Raw genomic sequence first — 19,229 nt, 5'->3', positions numbered from 1 at the left:
TCCAGAAAATCGACTGTGGAGAGTAACGCAAATTATTCAGCTGGAATTGTGGATCTTGTAAAGTTCTAGGATCGAGACCCGTTGGGATTGTCAAACAGTTCATCCCTGATTCTCTGATTGTGAAGTAATTTGCTTGCATTTATCCTGCAGCTGTTGCGAGCATCAACAAACCTAGTTTGGTTTTCGGAACTGGGATTTTGGAGAGAAGAGCTTGCTCGCAATTTTTGTTGAACCAAGGTTTGCCGTTAGGAGGTCGTTTCATTGAAAAAGCAATATATGAATCCATGGATGAGAATAAATGGAGAATAACTTCCATGACTTCAGAAGCACAAGCGGATGGAACTCTAGAGCTGAAACAAACATCTGATCAGGGCTTAGATTGTGCGGCCTAGATTGTTCCCCAATATTTATAGATAATTCACTCAACACTGAGATGAGTTTGTGGTCAGAAGATCCCAATGGATCTTACGGTGACTGTGTGAATTTCTGAATTAGTTGTTAGGTATAGATCCAAAAGACTAGCATATTCTCCATTATGGTCAGGAATCCTGGTTGGCTCATTTATAATCTGAGTTAGTTCGCTGATTACTGCAAAACCCTCAGCTTCGCGACCTTGTTCGTCGTTGATATTTGAAAATGTGGGCCATTCGATCACTTCTTTACCAAAAGAACAACAGCCAATCCGATTCGAACTTTTCCTCAACTTAATGAAACTTGAGCCCAAAAGGGCACATTTGGGATCTAATACCAAACGGCGTTGTTTCGATCTGATATGGGTCTCTTCAGTGATACTCGCTTGGATCACGAATTCAAAATTTTGATTCAGTTATCCTTGAGAAATGTCCTCACGAAGGAAACATAGTATAAACAGCGCTTTTGTGGAGCGATTCCATAACTTACCATCCATATTTGAGTTTCCACTTCCTACTCAGTTTTGTCTATCACAAATTTGAAATAAACAACAACAGTTGAAGAGGAACCTGTGATACCAGACCACATTTTCAAAACGATATTTTGCCACTGCACCTCCTGATGTGGTGCTGCAGTGGTGATGTGGAGTTTTCATCCTCCATATCTATTTGCGGAAGAATTTGAAAAAGTTTTTGTGAAAAACTGTATTGATATTGATATAGTTTTACAACATTTGTTTGCTAAGTGCTAGGATTTTCGAGTTATTTGTGAAAAAATCCACAATTGGGACATTTAGCTACTTTTCTTTCGCGAAGTTCCAATACTCTCAGTATATTTATCAGGCCACCTCTCTCATTATCTGTATCGATTTTGGTATGTACACAATTTTTTCAAATGATTTTTTCTTCGTTGCCTGGACAATCCGGCTGAGTTGCTTCAGTTTCTGTAAAGCGTAATTTACCGTTCCAATATGCTAACCGAGAAACTAACCAAGGTTAGTTTGAACTTTGAGGATAGGAACTCGCCCTTTCAACCTATTGGATTCGCCATTGATTAATTAGTTACTACAAATGGTATTATCTTACTCACCTAATAAGTCCATTCTGTCGTAGATGTCTGAATTTTGTGGAATTATTGTAGAATCTTCAGGTTTTGATAACGATTGCGAAACTAAAGCACCTGAAAATAACATTACATTCATCTTCTCTGAATTTTATATTCTATTCTCGTGAAGACTTCTTGATTAAATAACATAGGGTCTTCCATTGAGTACTTCCAATCTTTAAATTTGAATGAAACAAAGTGTGTGTGAGATATCATCGAAATTTGTTTTTCGTTTGAAAGACATATTGATGGCATTGTGTGTGGAATATGTAATAACTGCCATTGCGATAGTAACGTAAAATATTATTTCATTCACACAGATCGAGATCGTCATCCGGTTTTACGAAATCGATACTTTTCCAACAGATTAAGCGTTGAATTTAATTAATGACTGTTGAAATTTGGCGGCATCATGAAATATATGTAATGTTCGGGATAGACTAAATGAACGTATCGTGTTGATGAGTCATAATACTGAGAACGCGAAAATGCAAGCTAAGAGATTTTGTCTGACCGTATATGTAGATATAGGCGGGCCTGCAAATTTATTTGAAATAAAAACTGACCAATGACTTTGATGAAAAGAAGATATAGGTCTTGAGGAGGAAGAGTCCTGAAAAAATTCGGGAATATTGAACAGATCAGATCAATCAGGGCACAGTTCACGGTATGAGTGTTAGAGACAGTTCCGTAGACTTTGAAATACTAATTAAGGATTTTTGTGGCGCTCCAGAGTGGTGATCGAGTGTGGCGATCGAGGGTGACAATCGAGAGTTGCGATCGGGAGTTGCGATCGGGAGTTGCGAACGAGACAGTTCCGCGGATTGAACCAAGAAGTTAATTGGCATAAGGGAGTCGTCGAGATCTGATCGATCTGATCATCGGTAGTATTTAGTCTAGCGTTCTCAGAGTAAATTGATTATTGTGGAATTACGGTAAATCGCGGTCAGTGAGTAAAATGTTCTGTTTTATATGGTGACACTTAGAAAGGATCAGTATTTCACACGGAGACCGTACCAGAGAGGAGATCAGAATCCATAGTATCGTGAATCAATTTGGATTTTTGCTAACCCCTATGTTGGTTTAGAGAGAAAGAGAGGATGTCATTTCAATTTTGTTATATTTGTATTATTTGTTGTTGTATCTTGGGGACAACATAAGAAGGGTAACGTGTTAGGAATCACACGTTACAAGATAAGACCTCGTTAGTCTTTAGCTCGCACAAGTTTCTCAACTAATGGGAGTTGTCGTTCGTATGGGGGCGACAGCTGATTAACGGAAAAACAGATTTTGAACAGATTTTAGTGAATCAGATCTTACGTTTCGTCGACGTACGGATATTGGTAGGTCGTTAACTGAACCAGTGGACTGAAATTTATTCACCACATTGCGAAATGTCCTTTCGGTAGGACTATTATGGCAACCGTAAAATGGGGGAAGCGCGCGGTACGTTGCCCGAACAGAACATTCATTTTGATGAAATAATTTTTTCAATTGCAGGTGTTGTTGATGGCTATAACCGTCCATGGTGATTCGAAAAAACCGAACAAATAGATGACAATTAATTGTATTGAAATACAAGTACTATTACCAGTATTTTGAAACATATTCACAGATTATAATTATTAATTGTTTGTTACTGAAAAATAGCATGCTCTCAATTGAACTCCAATTGAAAGGGGGCTATTTTTCGAAAGAGAGCGGCAAACAGTTTATTGTCTTTCTACTTCTCTATCTCCATATCAAGAAGCATTCAATTTAATAATGACCCCTTTATAACGATGTGTAGATCATATACATTGTTATTCATGATAGTTATTGAAGCTGTGTCTATGGCGTTGAGATCGCATATTTCATAGTATTTTCGAAGTAATTCTACGGCACTCATCAACAATTTCACATTATAGGTATTTCCACTGGAAAAACTCAAGATGCGACTTATCTGGTGATCATAGAGCGTATTTAATGCAGCATTTCCTTCCAATCCAGTGGTGTACAAAATGTTGAGATCCACACAATCAAGTGAGGCATAATTTTGAAATTGCTATATCACTTTCTCTGTATGGATTCCAGTATTGATAGAAGAAGCAGAAGAAGGCCAGATTTTTGTCATTTTTATTTAGAAGATTTGCAGCTCTTCAGAAAAATTTTAATAAGGAAATTTTCACGGGTGCCGTAGAACTCTTTTCTGATGAATCTTACCATTCCAATTTTTTATGCCTGGTGCACCGAGAAATGCTCTCCCCAATTCCTGAAATGAAAATTCATATTGAAACCAAGACACTGAAATGAAATATATGAATTACGTTGATTTTTTGGAGAAAACTGTTATACTCACTTGAACATAGTGAACGTCCAGTCCTGCTTGACCAAATGCATTGTTATAATAAACTGTACCATTGGCTTCAATTACATTACCTGTAAAATACCATATTTACGTCAAAAAACAATAACAAAGGTGAATTATTAATTTTGCTTTTTGTTACCAAAAGTGGGCAGTAAAATTAATCGAGCCCGTTCAGATTTGGTTTCAGAATTTTCAAGGTATTAGATATAGGTCCGTACTAGTTTTAAAAAATGAGTATAGCGTAACTGTGACCTAATTAAATTGAAAGTTAATGTTATTATGGTTGGAGACTAAACTCAGACTTGCCAACAAAATTATTTAATGCTACAGGTCCTCCAATTCCCCCAGCAACCCCCTATGACTAATGAAGATGAGATTTGGAATGTTGAATCAGAAACCTTTGTTAAAACGGTGTTATGATCAGAAGGTACAATAAATAATGGACTAATGGACTTATTGGACCTTCTGGTCATAGCACTGTGTACTTTCAACAAAGGTTTCTAGTTCAGCAGCCCAAATCTCATCGTTATTAGTCGTAGGGGGCTGCTGGTAAACTGAAGGAACTCTAGCACTGAATCAGAAAAAAAATTAGTCCGAAGATGCGTCAATCTCTATAAAACAATTTGAAATTACTCTTCACAATCCGCATTGCTTATTTTAATCGACTTGTCGCAAATTCAAAATGGTCAATTTCGCTAAGCTCATAGCAAAATTATCTCATGGGCTGGAAAGTCCCGGGCCTAAGAAAAAAAACGCGTTTTTTCTCGTTTAAAATTGATCTTATTCATCAACGTTATTCCCATCAAGAGCCACACAATCATTCCAACAAACTCTAACATTTAATAATAATAATAATAATAATAATAATAATAGGTCTGGAACTATTCGTTCCCCACCCTCAGGCTCATACAAGCTAATAAGCCTGATGTAGTCCTTCTCGAACACCAGACCAAAACGATATTTGTCGTGGAGTTTTCAGCTCCTGGCGAGACGAATATCGTCAGAAAAGAGGAGGAAAAACGGATAAAATATCGAGATTTTCTCTTCGAACTCCGCAGACTCTATCCAGATTACTCTGTCAAGATGGTCGTTCTGATTATTGGAGTCCTTGGTGGAATGATGTCTTCTCTACTCTCGAATCTCAAAATCATACCGGCTTGCCGCACTAAGGCAGAAATCTTAGCCGCACAGATGCAGAAGGCTGTCATTCTTGGCTCACTGCGTTTGCTCAGGGCACATGATTCTCGGACCCAATGATCACTTACCCCGCGGTGTGGGGAGTGGTCATTGGTTGATTATGCTGGCGCGCTCTCCCGAATGTATCGGGGCTTCGGGGGATAGGGCCTGACCAGCGCACACTACGGTGAAAGAAAAATAATAATAGGTCTTTATTCCCATAATGATACAATAAATAAATGTGAACATTTACTGAAACGGGAATGGCTGAAGATCAGTTGGTTGCATCAAATGATTCAACCTCTGTTTTTCATCTTAGGCTTCAATACCAGTTTGGTAGAACGATTTATATTTTGCCACAAAATAAGCTTAAGTTTCAGCAATAATCTCTTCATTCGAGCGAAAGTTTTTACCGATGAGCATTTTTTTGAGGGCTGCGAAGAGCCAGTAGTCGCTGGGAGCCAAATCTGGCGAATACTGTGGATGTGGGAGCAATTCGAAGTTCAGTTCATGCCGTTGGCGTTGTCGGTGCGTTGTCTTGTTGAAACAAATTTTTTCTCTGCCATATGCGGTGGTTTCTTCGCAATTTCGGCCTTCAAACGCTCTAATAACGTTATATAATATTCACTGTTGATGGTATTTCCCTTCTTAAGATAGTAGAGAATATTACGCCACGCACATCCCAAATCAACGAGGCCATAATCTTTCCAGCCTATTATTATGCTTTCTAGCGCTTCGGACGAGGTTCACCAGTCACTCTCCACTCAGATGACGATCGTTTTGATTCCGAAGTGAAGTAATGGATCCATATATCATCCATTGTCACATATTGATGCAAACATTTCGGTTTTTTATGTTTAAACATGGCCAAACACCGCTCAGAATCAACAAGACGTTCTTGTTTTCGGTCAACAGTGAGCTCGCGCGGCACCCAAATGAACAGAGCTTTCTCATAGTCAAATGCTCATGCAATATAAACCCAACACGTTTGATATCTTTACAATGTCAACTAACCCACTCAATTTCACTTTTAGATGATTCTGTGATTTTTATTTTGTATTTTTTTTATGTTTTCTGGTGATACTGCCTCATTTGGTTGCGTTCTCATAAGGTAGGAGAGCGAACAATGCCATTTGCTACTCATTATTAAATAACTTTGTTCTCTGTAACTGCTGTTTGTGTAGCAATAAAAACATTTATTATTATTATTATTTGGACGTCCACTGCATTCTGCATCATCGGTATCTCAGACCACGTTTGATGTCAGCAAATCAACCTGTAATTGTTGTTTCTGATGAAGCGGAGTCCTTATAACACTTTTCAAGCCATTGCTTTACTTGAACGGTACTTTTTTCCCATCAAGAAGCAGTGTGAAATCACAACACGAAATTGTGGTGTCACTCTTATGACAATAAATCACAATCTTATGGGTAGAATATCGTGCTTTTTTCTGAAGGTTAGTACCTACTAACTGAAAAATCGTTGAAGATAAGCGCCATCTATGTGTAAGGTTCGAGACTTTCCAGCCCAGCTAGTATAAATTCAATACTAGTACAATACAGAATTATATCTAATATATTATAATGATATTTAGTGAGTTGTTATTTATCATTCATTTTTACATTTGTACATTAGTTAGAACGTTCAAGTGAAGGCTTGTTTTTGAAAATATTGTTTTACTATTATTTCATGATTTACCTCTCGTTTTCAGGGGTTGCAAATTATATACAATATCGGTGAGTTTACTTGAGTTCCTTTGATAGGCACAAAATCCTTTCAAGTAATAATTACGTTTTGGAATACCATGAGCCGTCATTTTCCTTGGGGCGCAGACCTGTAGAAGATAAACAAAAATTGTAATGTGTACATAATCCACAGTCGATTTTCTGGGAGAGGCGCCACCCACTATTTCCACAGTAGTGTCAACAATTCCGGAAATTAGAGCGCCCGTACACGAGCCACATTTTGCGGTCGTATCGACCACACAATTGCAGTCGCGTTCCCGTGAACTCAAGCCGTCCATAAGAGATACACTGTACTACACGTACACGGACGATGCACAAACTTGCAATCGTACCCAACCGCGTACACCGCCTCGTGTACTTTTTTTCATATTGGTCTCACAGCATTCAATTTTTGATTTCAAATTCTAATAAATTCATCAAAAGAAATAATGAACATTCTGAAGTGATAAAATTTTTTTTTTCGTCTTTTTCGCGGAGTTTACCGGTTGCCGCTTGTATGCTATTTCATTGTAATTTCACTTTTTTGCTTACTGAAATTGTTTTTCAACCTAATCTTTTTAATTCCTTCACAGATTCTGTCAGGGATTTCAAATCAATTTATATCATATTAGACAATGTGAGTCCGAACTGATGAAATGCACCACGAAACATTGTCAACCACCTTCAATTGAAATATAAAAATTTCCTTCCTGTTGTCGCACAACCAGAATTGGATGTACCCAAAGCGATCGTAACTTCATATGTCTTCTACTTCTCCTCAAAATAAGAAGTAGTAGTGCTTCTACTTCGAAATCCATATTGAAACTGGCACTAAACTCTGACACCACAAAATATAGATGTCAGTTGCTTTAACTGCAAGTGCGCTTTATATGACCACAAGTCGACCACAAAAATGTGGTTGGGTCAACCGCGAAGTGCAGTCAACGTGGCCACAATGTTGTGGTTGCCTCAACTGCAAATATGTGGTCCGTGTACGGCCGGACTTACTTTTCGATAACGTCTAGCCAGACGAATTTTGAAACAGCTCAACATCAACAAAGCGTCTGGGCCTGGTGGAGTGCCCCTCATCGTACTTGAAAAGTGAGCAAATGCACTCGCACCAGTGTATTGCAGACTTTTCAACCTGTCTTGCAAGAAAGGGGTTTTTTCTTCGTGTTGGAAAATTGTTCGCCTTCAGCCTATTCCCAAAAAGGGCAAGAAAAATCTTCTAAATAACTACAGACCAGTCGTTTTGCTAACAGTGATATAAAAAATAATGGAGAAACCCGTAAACCACCATATTCCCAAATATTTGGAAGGCTTCAACATCTTGAGCGATCATGAATATGGCTTTCGGAAACAAAGATCAACAGGCAACTTTCTATCGTATGTCACTATATTTGGAATAACGCAATCGAGAATCCTGGGAATATTTTTAGGCCTTTGTCCGTGTGTGGCATGAGGGTTTCCTGGTCAAACTTTGTTGCTTCCTGAAAGAACATTCCCTGCAAGTGGTCGTCGATGGATATCTCTCGAATACTATCAACGCTGGTGTTTCCCAGGGATCTATATTGTCTCCAACCCTATCTATTGTACATCAACGACTCATTGGAAAAAACCAATAATCCAATATATTTCTTTGTTGACGGGAGCACAGTTGTTTCGTCATTCCATCTGCGGTGGATACACATCTTCACCGGCAGCAGGAGGTTGCATATCTAAATGAGGATCTGGATGCCACAAAAACCCAGGCATCGGTTCTCTTTAAAAATGTCTCCAAGCCAGATATTTTATTGTCAGATCAGACAATTCCACCTTCTGCTTCGATAAATTTGTTGGGTGTTAAAGCGAACACCAATATGTCTTGGCACAATCATGTCGCTGTAATTGAGGAAGCCGCTTCTCAAAAATTTAGAACACTGTTTCGAACCAGAAAAATGTACACACCCCTACAACTTTTGATGCTTTATGAAGCTCAGATCACACCTGTTTTGGAGTATTGTTCTCATGTACGGAGATCCACCCCTAAGTATACCCTGAAGCTGCTGGATTCCATCCAGAAAAGAGTCATCCGTCTGATTGACGCGAACATCACTTGCAATCTCAACAGTCTGGAACATCTAAGGAAGGTAGGATATTTTTTTCTCTTCTATAGATACTTTCACGGAAAGTGCTCAAGTGACACACTTGATTCCACCAAGAGCGGTACATATAAAAAATACGCGATGGACTGTGGCTGCTCATCGTTTTGAGATTCAACTCAGTACACCTCGAACTTCGCTGTTCAAGAACTGTTTCATTTAGAGAACCGCGTTTATGTGGAATAAACTTTCTGGAACGTTTCTTCAAATGAATTTGATCTCCAGCTGTTAAAATCCAATATGAATGACTACTTTCGCACAGGCGAAAGGATTAAGGATTTTCTTATAGTGCTTGTGTTTTGTTCTTAAAAAAACGTGAACTGCACAAGCTGAGTTCATTTCTGACTTCGAGAAATATCAACAAAGTTTATGTCATGTAACGAATGAATTTTTCTATTATTGTTTCGTTTTTTCGTGATTGTTGGATATTCGAATACTCAATTACACGGTGGTCAACAATTCCGCGAAAAAACAAAATATAACCAAACAACAATGAACGCAAAAAATAGTCTTGGGGAAGCCACCTATAAAACCACTGTTTTTTTTCATAAAAATCAGGACATGGCTTATAGAACAAATAATAATTTAGGTGAATTTATTAAAAACAATAAAGACAAAACTTCAGTGTCGGATAGATCAGGAGTAGATCAGCTGACTTGTGGCTCTTGCGCAAAACTTCATATTGGCCAAACGGGGAGAACTGTTTTCCAGAGAATTAAAAAAGATAAAAGTATTTTTTGAATGAAAAGATCAATTCTACATTTGCAAACCATCTTTCAGCAGCATGACATGAGTCCAATCACAACTTTATGACATGTTACATTAAGAAGATAAAGGTTTGAAACTCAATCTTTCAGAATGTTTATAAATAAATGGATTCGAAAATCCGGGTCATATACTCGGTGACCAAAAAAATTGAACAACTTCCCGTTACTGAATATTCTCTCAAAGAACAAAAAGAACACCGAAAAACGTATTCAAAGTCAACACTTGCTTCAGAAACGTAACTGATTATAAGCCTCAAGTCTGAATATCCGTTCAATCAGTGACTACGACTTCAACCGATGATCAGCATCATCCACGGGATGGACCGACGCCGCTTATTTTTGAACGGTCGCCAGCCCTGATCATCTGTGCTTTGTGAAACGGGTTTAGAAGCATTCGATTAGTTCACAACTTTCATTTCCGGTAATAAAATATTTGATTCAAAACAATTCAATGCAGATAATACTCACAATGAACGACTGTCCTTTGGTTTCATCACCATCAAGAGCCGCTCCCAAGAAGTTTCCATTTTTTGTTCCCCAATTACCTGTAAAAATAGTTACATATTTATTTTATGATTTAGGTATGCATTTTGAACAAATTATTCAAGAAGAACTGAAATAATTCAAAAACGTTGATGGTTTGACTAAATTTTTTTGCCGAAATAAGTGGATGGTATATTCAGGCTGCCCGCAATGCGGACTGCTTGCAAAAGCGTCACTCCAATTTGGTAACTTCAGCAAAATTTTGTAAGCTATTTTCCAAATCTGTTGACCGAAGGTTGCAGGTTTTTACGCTCGGAGTTTCATCTACTGCGACAGGCAAACCACTACCATGAAGAAAGTCAATTAACATCAAAGAATACACATAGAGACAATTTTAACCCAAAAGAAGAGGAAATCAACATTAGGCATTGCTACCTATACTAGAATGCAACCAATAGGACCGAAGCTACGCTCTCCACCTGAATAATGAAACTGAACATCGAACTATGTAGTACGAACTGTGAGGACAACATTTTCAGTTTGAGTTTTCCTATTATAAACCGCCAATGTATTTTGGGGAAGTTGGACTGAAGTTGAATATCGTATTCGAAAATAGCTACTGCAGTTGTGGATAAAACTCCTTACTGAAAACCTGCGGATCACGGCCAAGTAACCAGGAAAATAGCTTTGATATCGATGAATCCGGTCATGAAAGTTTACACTCCTGTGATCATAGGAACAATAGAACTCTTCTATTATGAGCGAGGTGATCAGAACTCTGTCACATAGTAGGAATCCATTAAAAAGAATACCCTAATTGAGGCCACAGAGAAACCTTCACTTCTGTGGCTACATGGGAGCAAGATAATGACAACATGACAACATCGAAATCCTCAGTTTATCACAGTATATACCTTTTCCTTCCTCAAGTTGAATGTGATGATGTAGAAGACATGGAGATTCATGAAGGCCTGTCATAATGATGTGTTCACATCTTGCTGTGCTGTATTCATTCGATGGGTGTTGGGGTTTCTACATCAGATCCAAGTCCGACTTCGATAAATCTGCCTTGCAATAAGTTCCAGAGCAGCAGAATTAGTGTCTGTACATCAGATGAAGGAACAATTCCTCCTGGGCAGTTCAGCAAACGTTACTCTCGAAATATGATTCACATAAACCAGAGGAAAAAAAGCTTCCATGGTCGAATCTAACACTTGGTGATGATAATCTTGCACCTTGAATGTTCAATAACTTCAATATCGATCAATGAACTACAATGTCTTCAGTATGCCGTTATAGCTGCCATGAAGTATATTCCAGAAGATGGTCTTGAGGTTCTAGCGACTAAGCTCAAAATGCTGACATGTGCTACTCCAATTCAACTCAGCGCTATTTCCCATCTCAGCTACACTATATTCGTATCTTCATATATAAATAGTAGTTTATACAATTTTTTCCTGAAAACACCAAATAGTCTTGTCAGGAAAGTGTTGTAGTGCTGGCAAAATGGTTGAGGCTTTCGCGGCCAAGGTTATCAGTGTCACCATTTCCCGGGTATGAAGGCCGTCAATTTTTGGAAATTTCTCCTGAAGTTTCGCTGGTGTCAGTAGCTAGCTTCTGGATATTACTGCTGCATAAGGCGTATGTATGTTGACTCAGGTAGTGCTAATCTGTATCTGTAGAGTATGGAGGGTGAGTGTAGGCCTACAGCACTAAGGCCACATGTGATCCATTGTACATCCTCCCAAGGAGTTGTCATTGTACAACCTATCAACCATACAAGTCATTGTACAACCTATCCTTTCCAGGAATGTGGACAGGTCTCTGGAAGACATTTTCTTTATATCGACAGGTGTAGGCCAAGACTCGCCGAACACACACTCTCTTATTGACGATAACTCTCATAGGACATACTCGAGAGTTTCATCATCCTGTTCACACATCCTGCATAGAGGTGTGTCTTCTAGGCTCATATTGTGCAGGAGTTTCCTTAGTCAACAGTGGCCAGTCAGAAATCCAACTCTTAAGCATAGATTTTCCTTGTCATCGACAGATATTTTTTCGGCGCCAGCTTCCCACGGTCGCTCAGGGTGATCCTGGCAAGATTGCATCCTTTGATTTCATCCCATCTCTTTAGGGATTGAGCATAGGTGTGACATTTGGCTAGTTCCGCAAGTTTCGAAGTCATCAGGACGTAGGTGCCACTGGGTCCTGAAATTCTTAGTCCAGCCGCTTTCTTGGCCGCTTGGTGTGCTAATACCTGTACCTGGATTAGGTACACTGGCAATAATATTCGTCGAACCTTTTCTACCTGTCGTCATGCTGTTTGCCATTCTTGAACTTTTTAGAATGGGATTCCATATTCGATTGAGATTCACAGCTTTTTTTTTCTGTGGATCTCTATCGCCTTCCGTACCAGTCGCTTATGGTATCCCTGGTCGGGGGCAATAAGATACTGGGTCTCTCTCGTCTTTTGCCGACCTGAGACTTTACTGTATCTTTTGGTGAGTTCCCAGGAGTTTTCCAATTCTGTCTGGGACCCTGGGGATACATGGTAGATACGCACGTGCAACCATCTGAGCCTCATCCCTGTTTTGAACCTTGGAATTCCTCAACTCCTCAGTTCCATGACCTTGTTAATCTCGGATATCCATTCAATCCCAAGGACACTTGAAAACGTTCCACGTCTTCCTCTAGATGCTCTGTTCCACATATACTTCGAAGCCGTTCAGTTAGTTCACAAAAATAGTTCAATTGTCCTAAACCAACTTAAGAATATGAAACAATTACTATCATAACTGTCAAAGAGAAATCGAGGTGATCCGAAGTGGAAATCTGTCTACGAGAAAGACATTTTTTTCGTTTGCGAATTTTCCTGAAATAGTATCTGTAACAGAAACATCAATAGTATTGGCATAACTTACTTGTGGTTATATTATATTTATGGCAACCCTCGCTGTTCATTGCATCGCATGCATATACGGCACCTCCACTTCTTTTGTCATTTTTTGGAGCCCCAACTATAACTCTGAAATTTAAAAAATGCCATCCATCATCCACCCTTCTGGAAAAAACGGGAAAAAATGTTTTTCTGTAACCATACAAATTTTGCACAAGTGGTCTATTATTTGGTTCCTTGTTAAGTAACTATTGAACTCCCATTCTCAATATTCTCTCAATACGATCAGCATTAAACACCACAATGAAATTGTTTTCCATTTTCATTCATACCTATCAGACATACTCTAGTCAAACGCACACTACATTCATAATCATAGACAAAATTGAAATGAATAGAGTTTGAAAAACTAAAAAACACCCTTTTTTAAATAACATCGAAGTAAAAAGTGTATTATTTTGATAATACTAGAATTTTTGGTTCGTTATTGTTCTGAGCTTATTTAAAAAAATATTTTTAACTTTTTAGTTCGATGTTTTTTTAAAGCGTGTTTTTTAGTTTTTTAAACTATATTTATTTTTCATTTTTCAGTTTCGTATGCTATAAAAGTGTGTTTTTCAGTCTTTTTGAACTATATTTATTTTATCTAAACTTTGGGATCAATCAGCCGTATATTGTTTAGAAAAATGACCATGGATATTTTCCGATTCCGGAGAGGGAGCCTAAAAATCAGCTACCAAGCCCAATGCAGCAGGCGCGCAAAGGAGGGTCACGAAAAAGACAGCAGGCGCGAGTGTTGATGAAAAAAATACTTTTTTCAAATACATGTAAAGTGAGTCTGAAATATATTCAGGAGGTTACTTATAGCGCCATCTGTCCGCGAATTGATCAAGCAATTGTAGATATATTGAAGGGGTTACGTACAGCACCATCTGCCCGTGAATAGATCAAGCAATAATGTCAGTAATTCTGTCAAATACAGATCCCGAGCTTGAGAGTTACAAACAAATAAACATATATACATACAGGTGAAGCTAATATGAAGCGTGTAATAAAAACGAACGAAATGTTACGGAATGCTGCCTTCTCGACAAAAAAATCTATGTAAACTCTATTAACTTGAAGATTACTTCAATTTATTGGAAGCGCCTTCTGAATCAGTGCACTTTGACAACGTAACACAAGTCGAATAATATCGCCAGCCAAAAATTGTGTATTCGGGATTCGATGAAGTCGACGAAGGCCGTTTTTGACTGGTCCTGATTGACAAATGTTCAACCGGTGAGAAAGTTAATGAATTGCCCGAGAAGATGGTAGTTGTTTGGTTACAGGTCTGGGTAGTATGGGTGGGCGAGGTAGAACTTCGTCGCTCAATTCTATTGCTTTTGGGACGGTGATTTGTGTAAAATGCAGATGAGCGTTGAAGAGCAGGACCGAACCTCTTCTGTTGACCTGTACCAGCTGCTGCTGACACATTTCGTCGATTTCCTTACAATAGGACTCTGCTGTGTTGGTTTGGCCCGGCTGCAGAAAGTTATAGTAAATTACACCACCTGCTGACCAGCTGCTGATGAGTTTTCCCATTCCAAGAGTGTCTGGGTAGCCAATTACTGTCCTGAACGTGGTCTGTTGTCATGGAGGAGGATCCATCCTTCATCACACGTGCCGATCCATTCCAGAAAAGGATCGTTTTCGTTGCGCAAAACCAAAAAAAAAACAGACCTCGAAACGATACACCTTCTGTTGATCGTTCAAATCGTGGGGCAACCCCATGTAGCTTTTTGACCTTTCCAATAACCATTTACAAATTTTTAATCAATCAATCAATACTTTATTTTTCTAAGACATTTCACAAGCATGGAAATCGTCACATACAACATATAAAAGTAGGAGTAAAAAAATTAAGTGATAAAATATGAAATATAAGTACATGGAATATACATATACTATTTATTCAGTAGAAATTGATATAGAATAAAGAAAATAACGTTTGTCTACTTTCTACTAAGTTTATTATTTGTTACGATTGGTCGTAAACTCCAAACATCACCAGAAGATGGGAAATGAGATTCTGCGTGAGAATAATCTTTATGAGAATAAAATACACAGAATACGGAACCGAACCCGAGGAAGTTGAAGGACAGTATTTGCTGACCAGTTGAGAAAAAAAATAGGAACTATCTTTGGGTGATCAGCAGAACGGAAGTGTACTCTTACAACATAAGTTATTCCAATATTTCGATGAAGTTTATTATCATTTCCAAAAAAGAGCTACAAAAAGTGATGATAATACAATATTATAAAATTTTTATCAAAGGCTCAACTTTTGTTCGTGAGGATAGCCGTGTTACATTCAAACAATTGAAGCATATCAATAAAATAAAACAAGTCTCTACATTGAAAGAGTTTGACGCCTCACTGACATGAAGAAGATTATTTAAATTTATATAAAAATATCGTTATTTGATTTAAAATTATAAACTGAAGACCACAGAGAGAGACAACAAAATAATTGACACTGACAGCTATCATGTGATTCTGTTCGAAAAAGTTGTGTTTGTATGTCCATGTTGAAACTACGGAACAAAAGAGAACAATTATGGTGCAAGTGTGATCAGAGTCATCTGCTGTTTTATGAGATTATCTATGAGAAAACCCAATATCATGCATTATGAAGAAGTAAAACCCTGCCATAGGGAGGTTGGAAATTTGTTGCAAATTATTAAAAATTGTTATGTGTTAATAAATTCATTAAAGAAGAAAGTAATATAAATCATGAAATTATGGAACAACAAAAATTTATTGCCGCTCCGGGACGACTTCATTGAGCCCAGTGGCGCATTTGCTTTTTCAGCTGCAGGAAAACCCGGAAAAATCTGCGGCATTACATCATCTGAAGATCTTGATTATTACTGATTTGAAAACCATGCTGATTTTCATCAATACTCAGTAGAAAGGCATAAATTTTACTGAGGTGATCAATGTCTGATCTTCTGTTGAGGCAATTATTTGATTGTAATATAAATGTGTTTCTTTCAATCGCTAAGATTTTAGTTGAATTATAGTCCATAGTATGACCTTCTTTAAAAACATGATTGCTGAGAGCACATCTCTCAGGATTTAATCTACTATCACTTTTATGTGAAGTAATTCTATCTTTGAGTAGTCTTGACGTTTGACCAATATATGCATTACTACAATTCAAACATGGCATGAAATAGGCAAATTGAGATGGCTTTCTTATCGTAAGATCATCTTTTTCATATAAAACCACGGAATCTGTTCAGCCCATGAACATTTCATGGTGATATTGAACCCCTAAAACTCCCCAAACTTTTTTATGCGTTAGAGTTGAAATAATATTGTGCAGACTCTTTTTCATCATCCTGTAAAAATGTATTAGTTGACCGTTCAACACTTGATGATGATGAAAATCAAATTTCCTATTACAAAGGTTTATACGTTTGTAGAGGTCGCAGTTAAGCGGAAACTTGAAATTTCAGAATAACTCCGATTAAAGTATGTCTTTTGTGAATCATATTGTTGCTACTATCTGTCAGTGTCCGGATGTATACTCGTAAATATAAACTTTGAGAGGGCCCTATTTCTCACTAATATTTGCAACATCAAACAAGGACATATTTTTCAATGCCTTCTTTCAATTTTTGTCTATTCCGAAAAAACTAAAATTCATTACTTACATTGGATTGGATCCTTTTTGTAACAACAAAGAATAACCAAAATAGGTGTTTGGTACTCCATCACTCAAACTAAATTCTTTAACAGTATTTATGTCGAAATTCAAACAACTGACGCACAAAATGTCGAGGAAAAGGAATATCAGCAACTCCATTTCTACACTTCGAACACAAATGCCGTGTCAGTAGTCTCGACAATGTAGTTTATTTTTAAGTAAACTCAATTGCATATCGGGAAAAGACTGATAAAGCGTTGGAATGCTTCCACACCGGAAAAACGATTCATCATTTTGACTCAATGGGTGTGATTGATTACGAGGGATATAAGTAAAATAATTATTGGGAATTTCTTGAGATGAAGTTTAGATATCGAATAGAAAGTGGTTAGAATTGATGAAGTCATGATTCATTAATGTAATATATGAAGGAGCTTCCTATTCATCGAAACTGAAATCAAAAAAACTGAATAGAACATTAGGTATTTATTTGTATAATTTACTTTCCACCATACTTTTTTATTGATACTCTTGACACTTTAGAAAGAGTCCTGATTGAAGTAAGAAAACGTAAATAGGCACTAATGGCAAATTTAAAATGGAAATGTTTCAGTCAGTTCTTTGGTTTTGGCAATAACAAAAGTCAATAATACTTTTCGTAAACCGTCACTTACAGATAATTATCATTTATAGTACAACACGAAGTTGAAGCATTCAACAGCATAATCCACAGACTAGTGAATGTTATTTTGTATGATGTGATTTTTAGTGAAGAACCATCTAATAAAAAAACAATGGTTATGACATCAATGTATTGGATTATTTTCTCTCTAAAACACTATACAGTCTAGCCACGGAGGAAGAACTCCCGATTCCAAGAGATGAGGGAAAATTTTATAGAACGTCAACAGATTTGTGCCAATCTAGTTTCAAGATTTCTAACTTCCTAAAGAACCAATAGTGAGTTGAGCATACATATGAAATAACAAAGACGAGAATTAGGTAGATAATGATTCTATAAATTGTCTTGTGGTTCGTGTCCGGTGTTTTACATCGGTCAAACCACAAAAACCCCTAAAACTTTCTCAAAAGAACATAGTTTTTAGAGAGAAAAAAGAAATTCAACTTATACTACTCATCTCCTCAAAAAGGGACATGCATAGTTCCAAAACTTTTCATTTTCAAAATAAATATTTGAAAGTTGACCTGGAAAGTATGGATATTGATGATTCTTACCACGTAATCATGCTTTGTGGCCCTCGAAAAAATCATATGTAATATTTATCAATCGACTGACTTGTTTTTCACGGAACATTTTAACCTATATTCATCTGCCTTCGCTGGTTGATGAAATTCCTCAAGTGATTAAAAAACTATAACTATCTGATCGAACCGCAGTTTATAATATGAAATGCTTCTAAAAGAAGGTAATCAAATCCTGCTTGTCCAAAGGTTTCTTCTACAATTTTTTGAGTTTTTATTACATTTGTCCACGTTTTGAATGATCAAAATATTTTCTGATGTATTTCCATTTGAATCTTAGAATATCACACACTCCTCGTAGTTCTTATCTTCGCTGACAACTTACGTAGATTATGTTCCTTTCACAGTGATGAAAATGTTGATGCACACTTTTATCAATATGGATTTTCCAAACCCGTAATGTGTAGATAATAATATTAATACTGCATCAGCAATCTGAACTAACTCAAGGTAGTGATTCAGATTTGTCAATTTGAATATAATTATTAATTCAAAATGGTTTGAACTTCATTTACTTACTCATGAGTATTGTTAATTTTTTATTCTTTTTCCTATTGCAATTCCACATATACATATGATTAGCTTGACTGTTAGGTGCCATTTTATACTGACGATACACTATGAAAACACACTTTAGTCTGTTTTCCACGGTAGTTTTATATTTGTTGACTAATTTCGGTCATTACACCATTTTGAAAACTAACTAGATTACATCCAAATTTGAGTATGTATACCTATATTGCCTATACCTACCATAAATAATTTGATGCCTACATTGTCTACACCTGGGATAACCTCAATTAATAGCAATATATCGAAGAACATAACAAAAAAAATTGATGAAACGTAGGTTTTAGGAACTGGGTAATATGTTCAGGAGAGGAATATTGTTTAAATCAAGTTGTTGGTTGAGGATAATAGAATTGGGATTTTTCTTTGACTTGTTTATATCCATAGATTCCAACAAATTCATTTTCATTTTCCCTTTTTTGCAGGAGGATTTTTAAAGTGTTATCTATATTGTGTTTCGAAATTTGAAGATGTTCATACATTATTTTTTTTTTGACTGATGCAATTAATTTTCCTTCATTTTCAGTATTTCAATATTGAATTTCCCAAAAAGTATTTGAAGCTTTATATCTTCTAATAATTATCTGCGAGCGCTTTCGACAGCTGGTCGTACTGTCATCTTCTAGGCACTCCTCACACTGAATTTGTCA

General features: G+C 37.1%; 1 protein-coding gene across 3 annotated transcripts in view; it reads right to left on the bottom strand.

Moving 5' to 3' along the window:
- LOC111518013 (integrin alpha-PS4) overlaps window positions 1–19,229 on the bottom strand; it is a 99,612-nt gene that overhangs the window by 21,918 nt on the left and 58,465 nt on the right. Inside the window, exons 1-7 of one of the 3 annotated variants that reach the window (XM_023174325.2) lie at window positions 16,754–16,988; window positions 13,078–13,217; window positions 10,139–10,215; window positions 6,737–6,872; window positions 3,854–3,933; window positions 3,718–3,766; window positions 1,501–1,590 (exon numbers count right to left, since the gene is read on the bottom strand). In XM_023174325.2, the coding sequence (XP_023030093.2) occupies window positions 1,501–1,590; window positions 3,718–3,766; window positions 3,854–3,933; window positions 6,737–6,872; window positions 10,139–10,215; window positions 13,078–13,217; window positions 16,754–16,905 (724 nt within the window). In that variant the 5' untranslated portion in view covers window positions 16,906–16,988. Of the gene's footprint in view, window positions 1–1,500; window positions 1,591–3,717; window positions 3,767–3,853; window positions 3,934–6,736; window positions 6,873–10,138; window positions 10,216–13,077; window positions 13,218–16,753; window positions 16,989–19,229 lie in introns of those variants that run through there. The other 2 variants (XM_023174326.2, XM_074176377.1) reach the window with 2 other exon arrangements.

This window comes from Leptinotarsa decemlineata, unplaced genomic scaffold, assembly GCF_025532065.1.
Source record: "Leptinotarsa decemlineata unplaced genomic scaffold, Ldec_3_MD MMD2_tig00001719_RagTag_RagTag, whole genome shotgun sequence".
Taxonomy (NCBI): Eukaryota; Metazoa; Arthropoda; class Insecta; order Coleoptera; family Chrysomelidae; genus Leptinotarsa; species Leptinotarsa decemlineata.
This window is presented reverse-complemented; position numbering and strand designations above follow the sequence as displayed.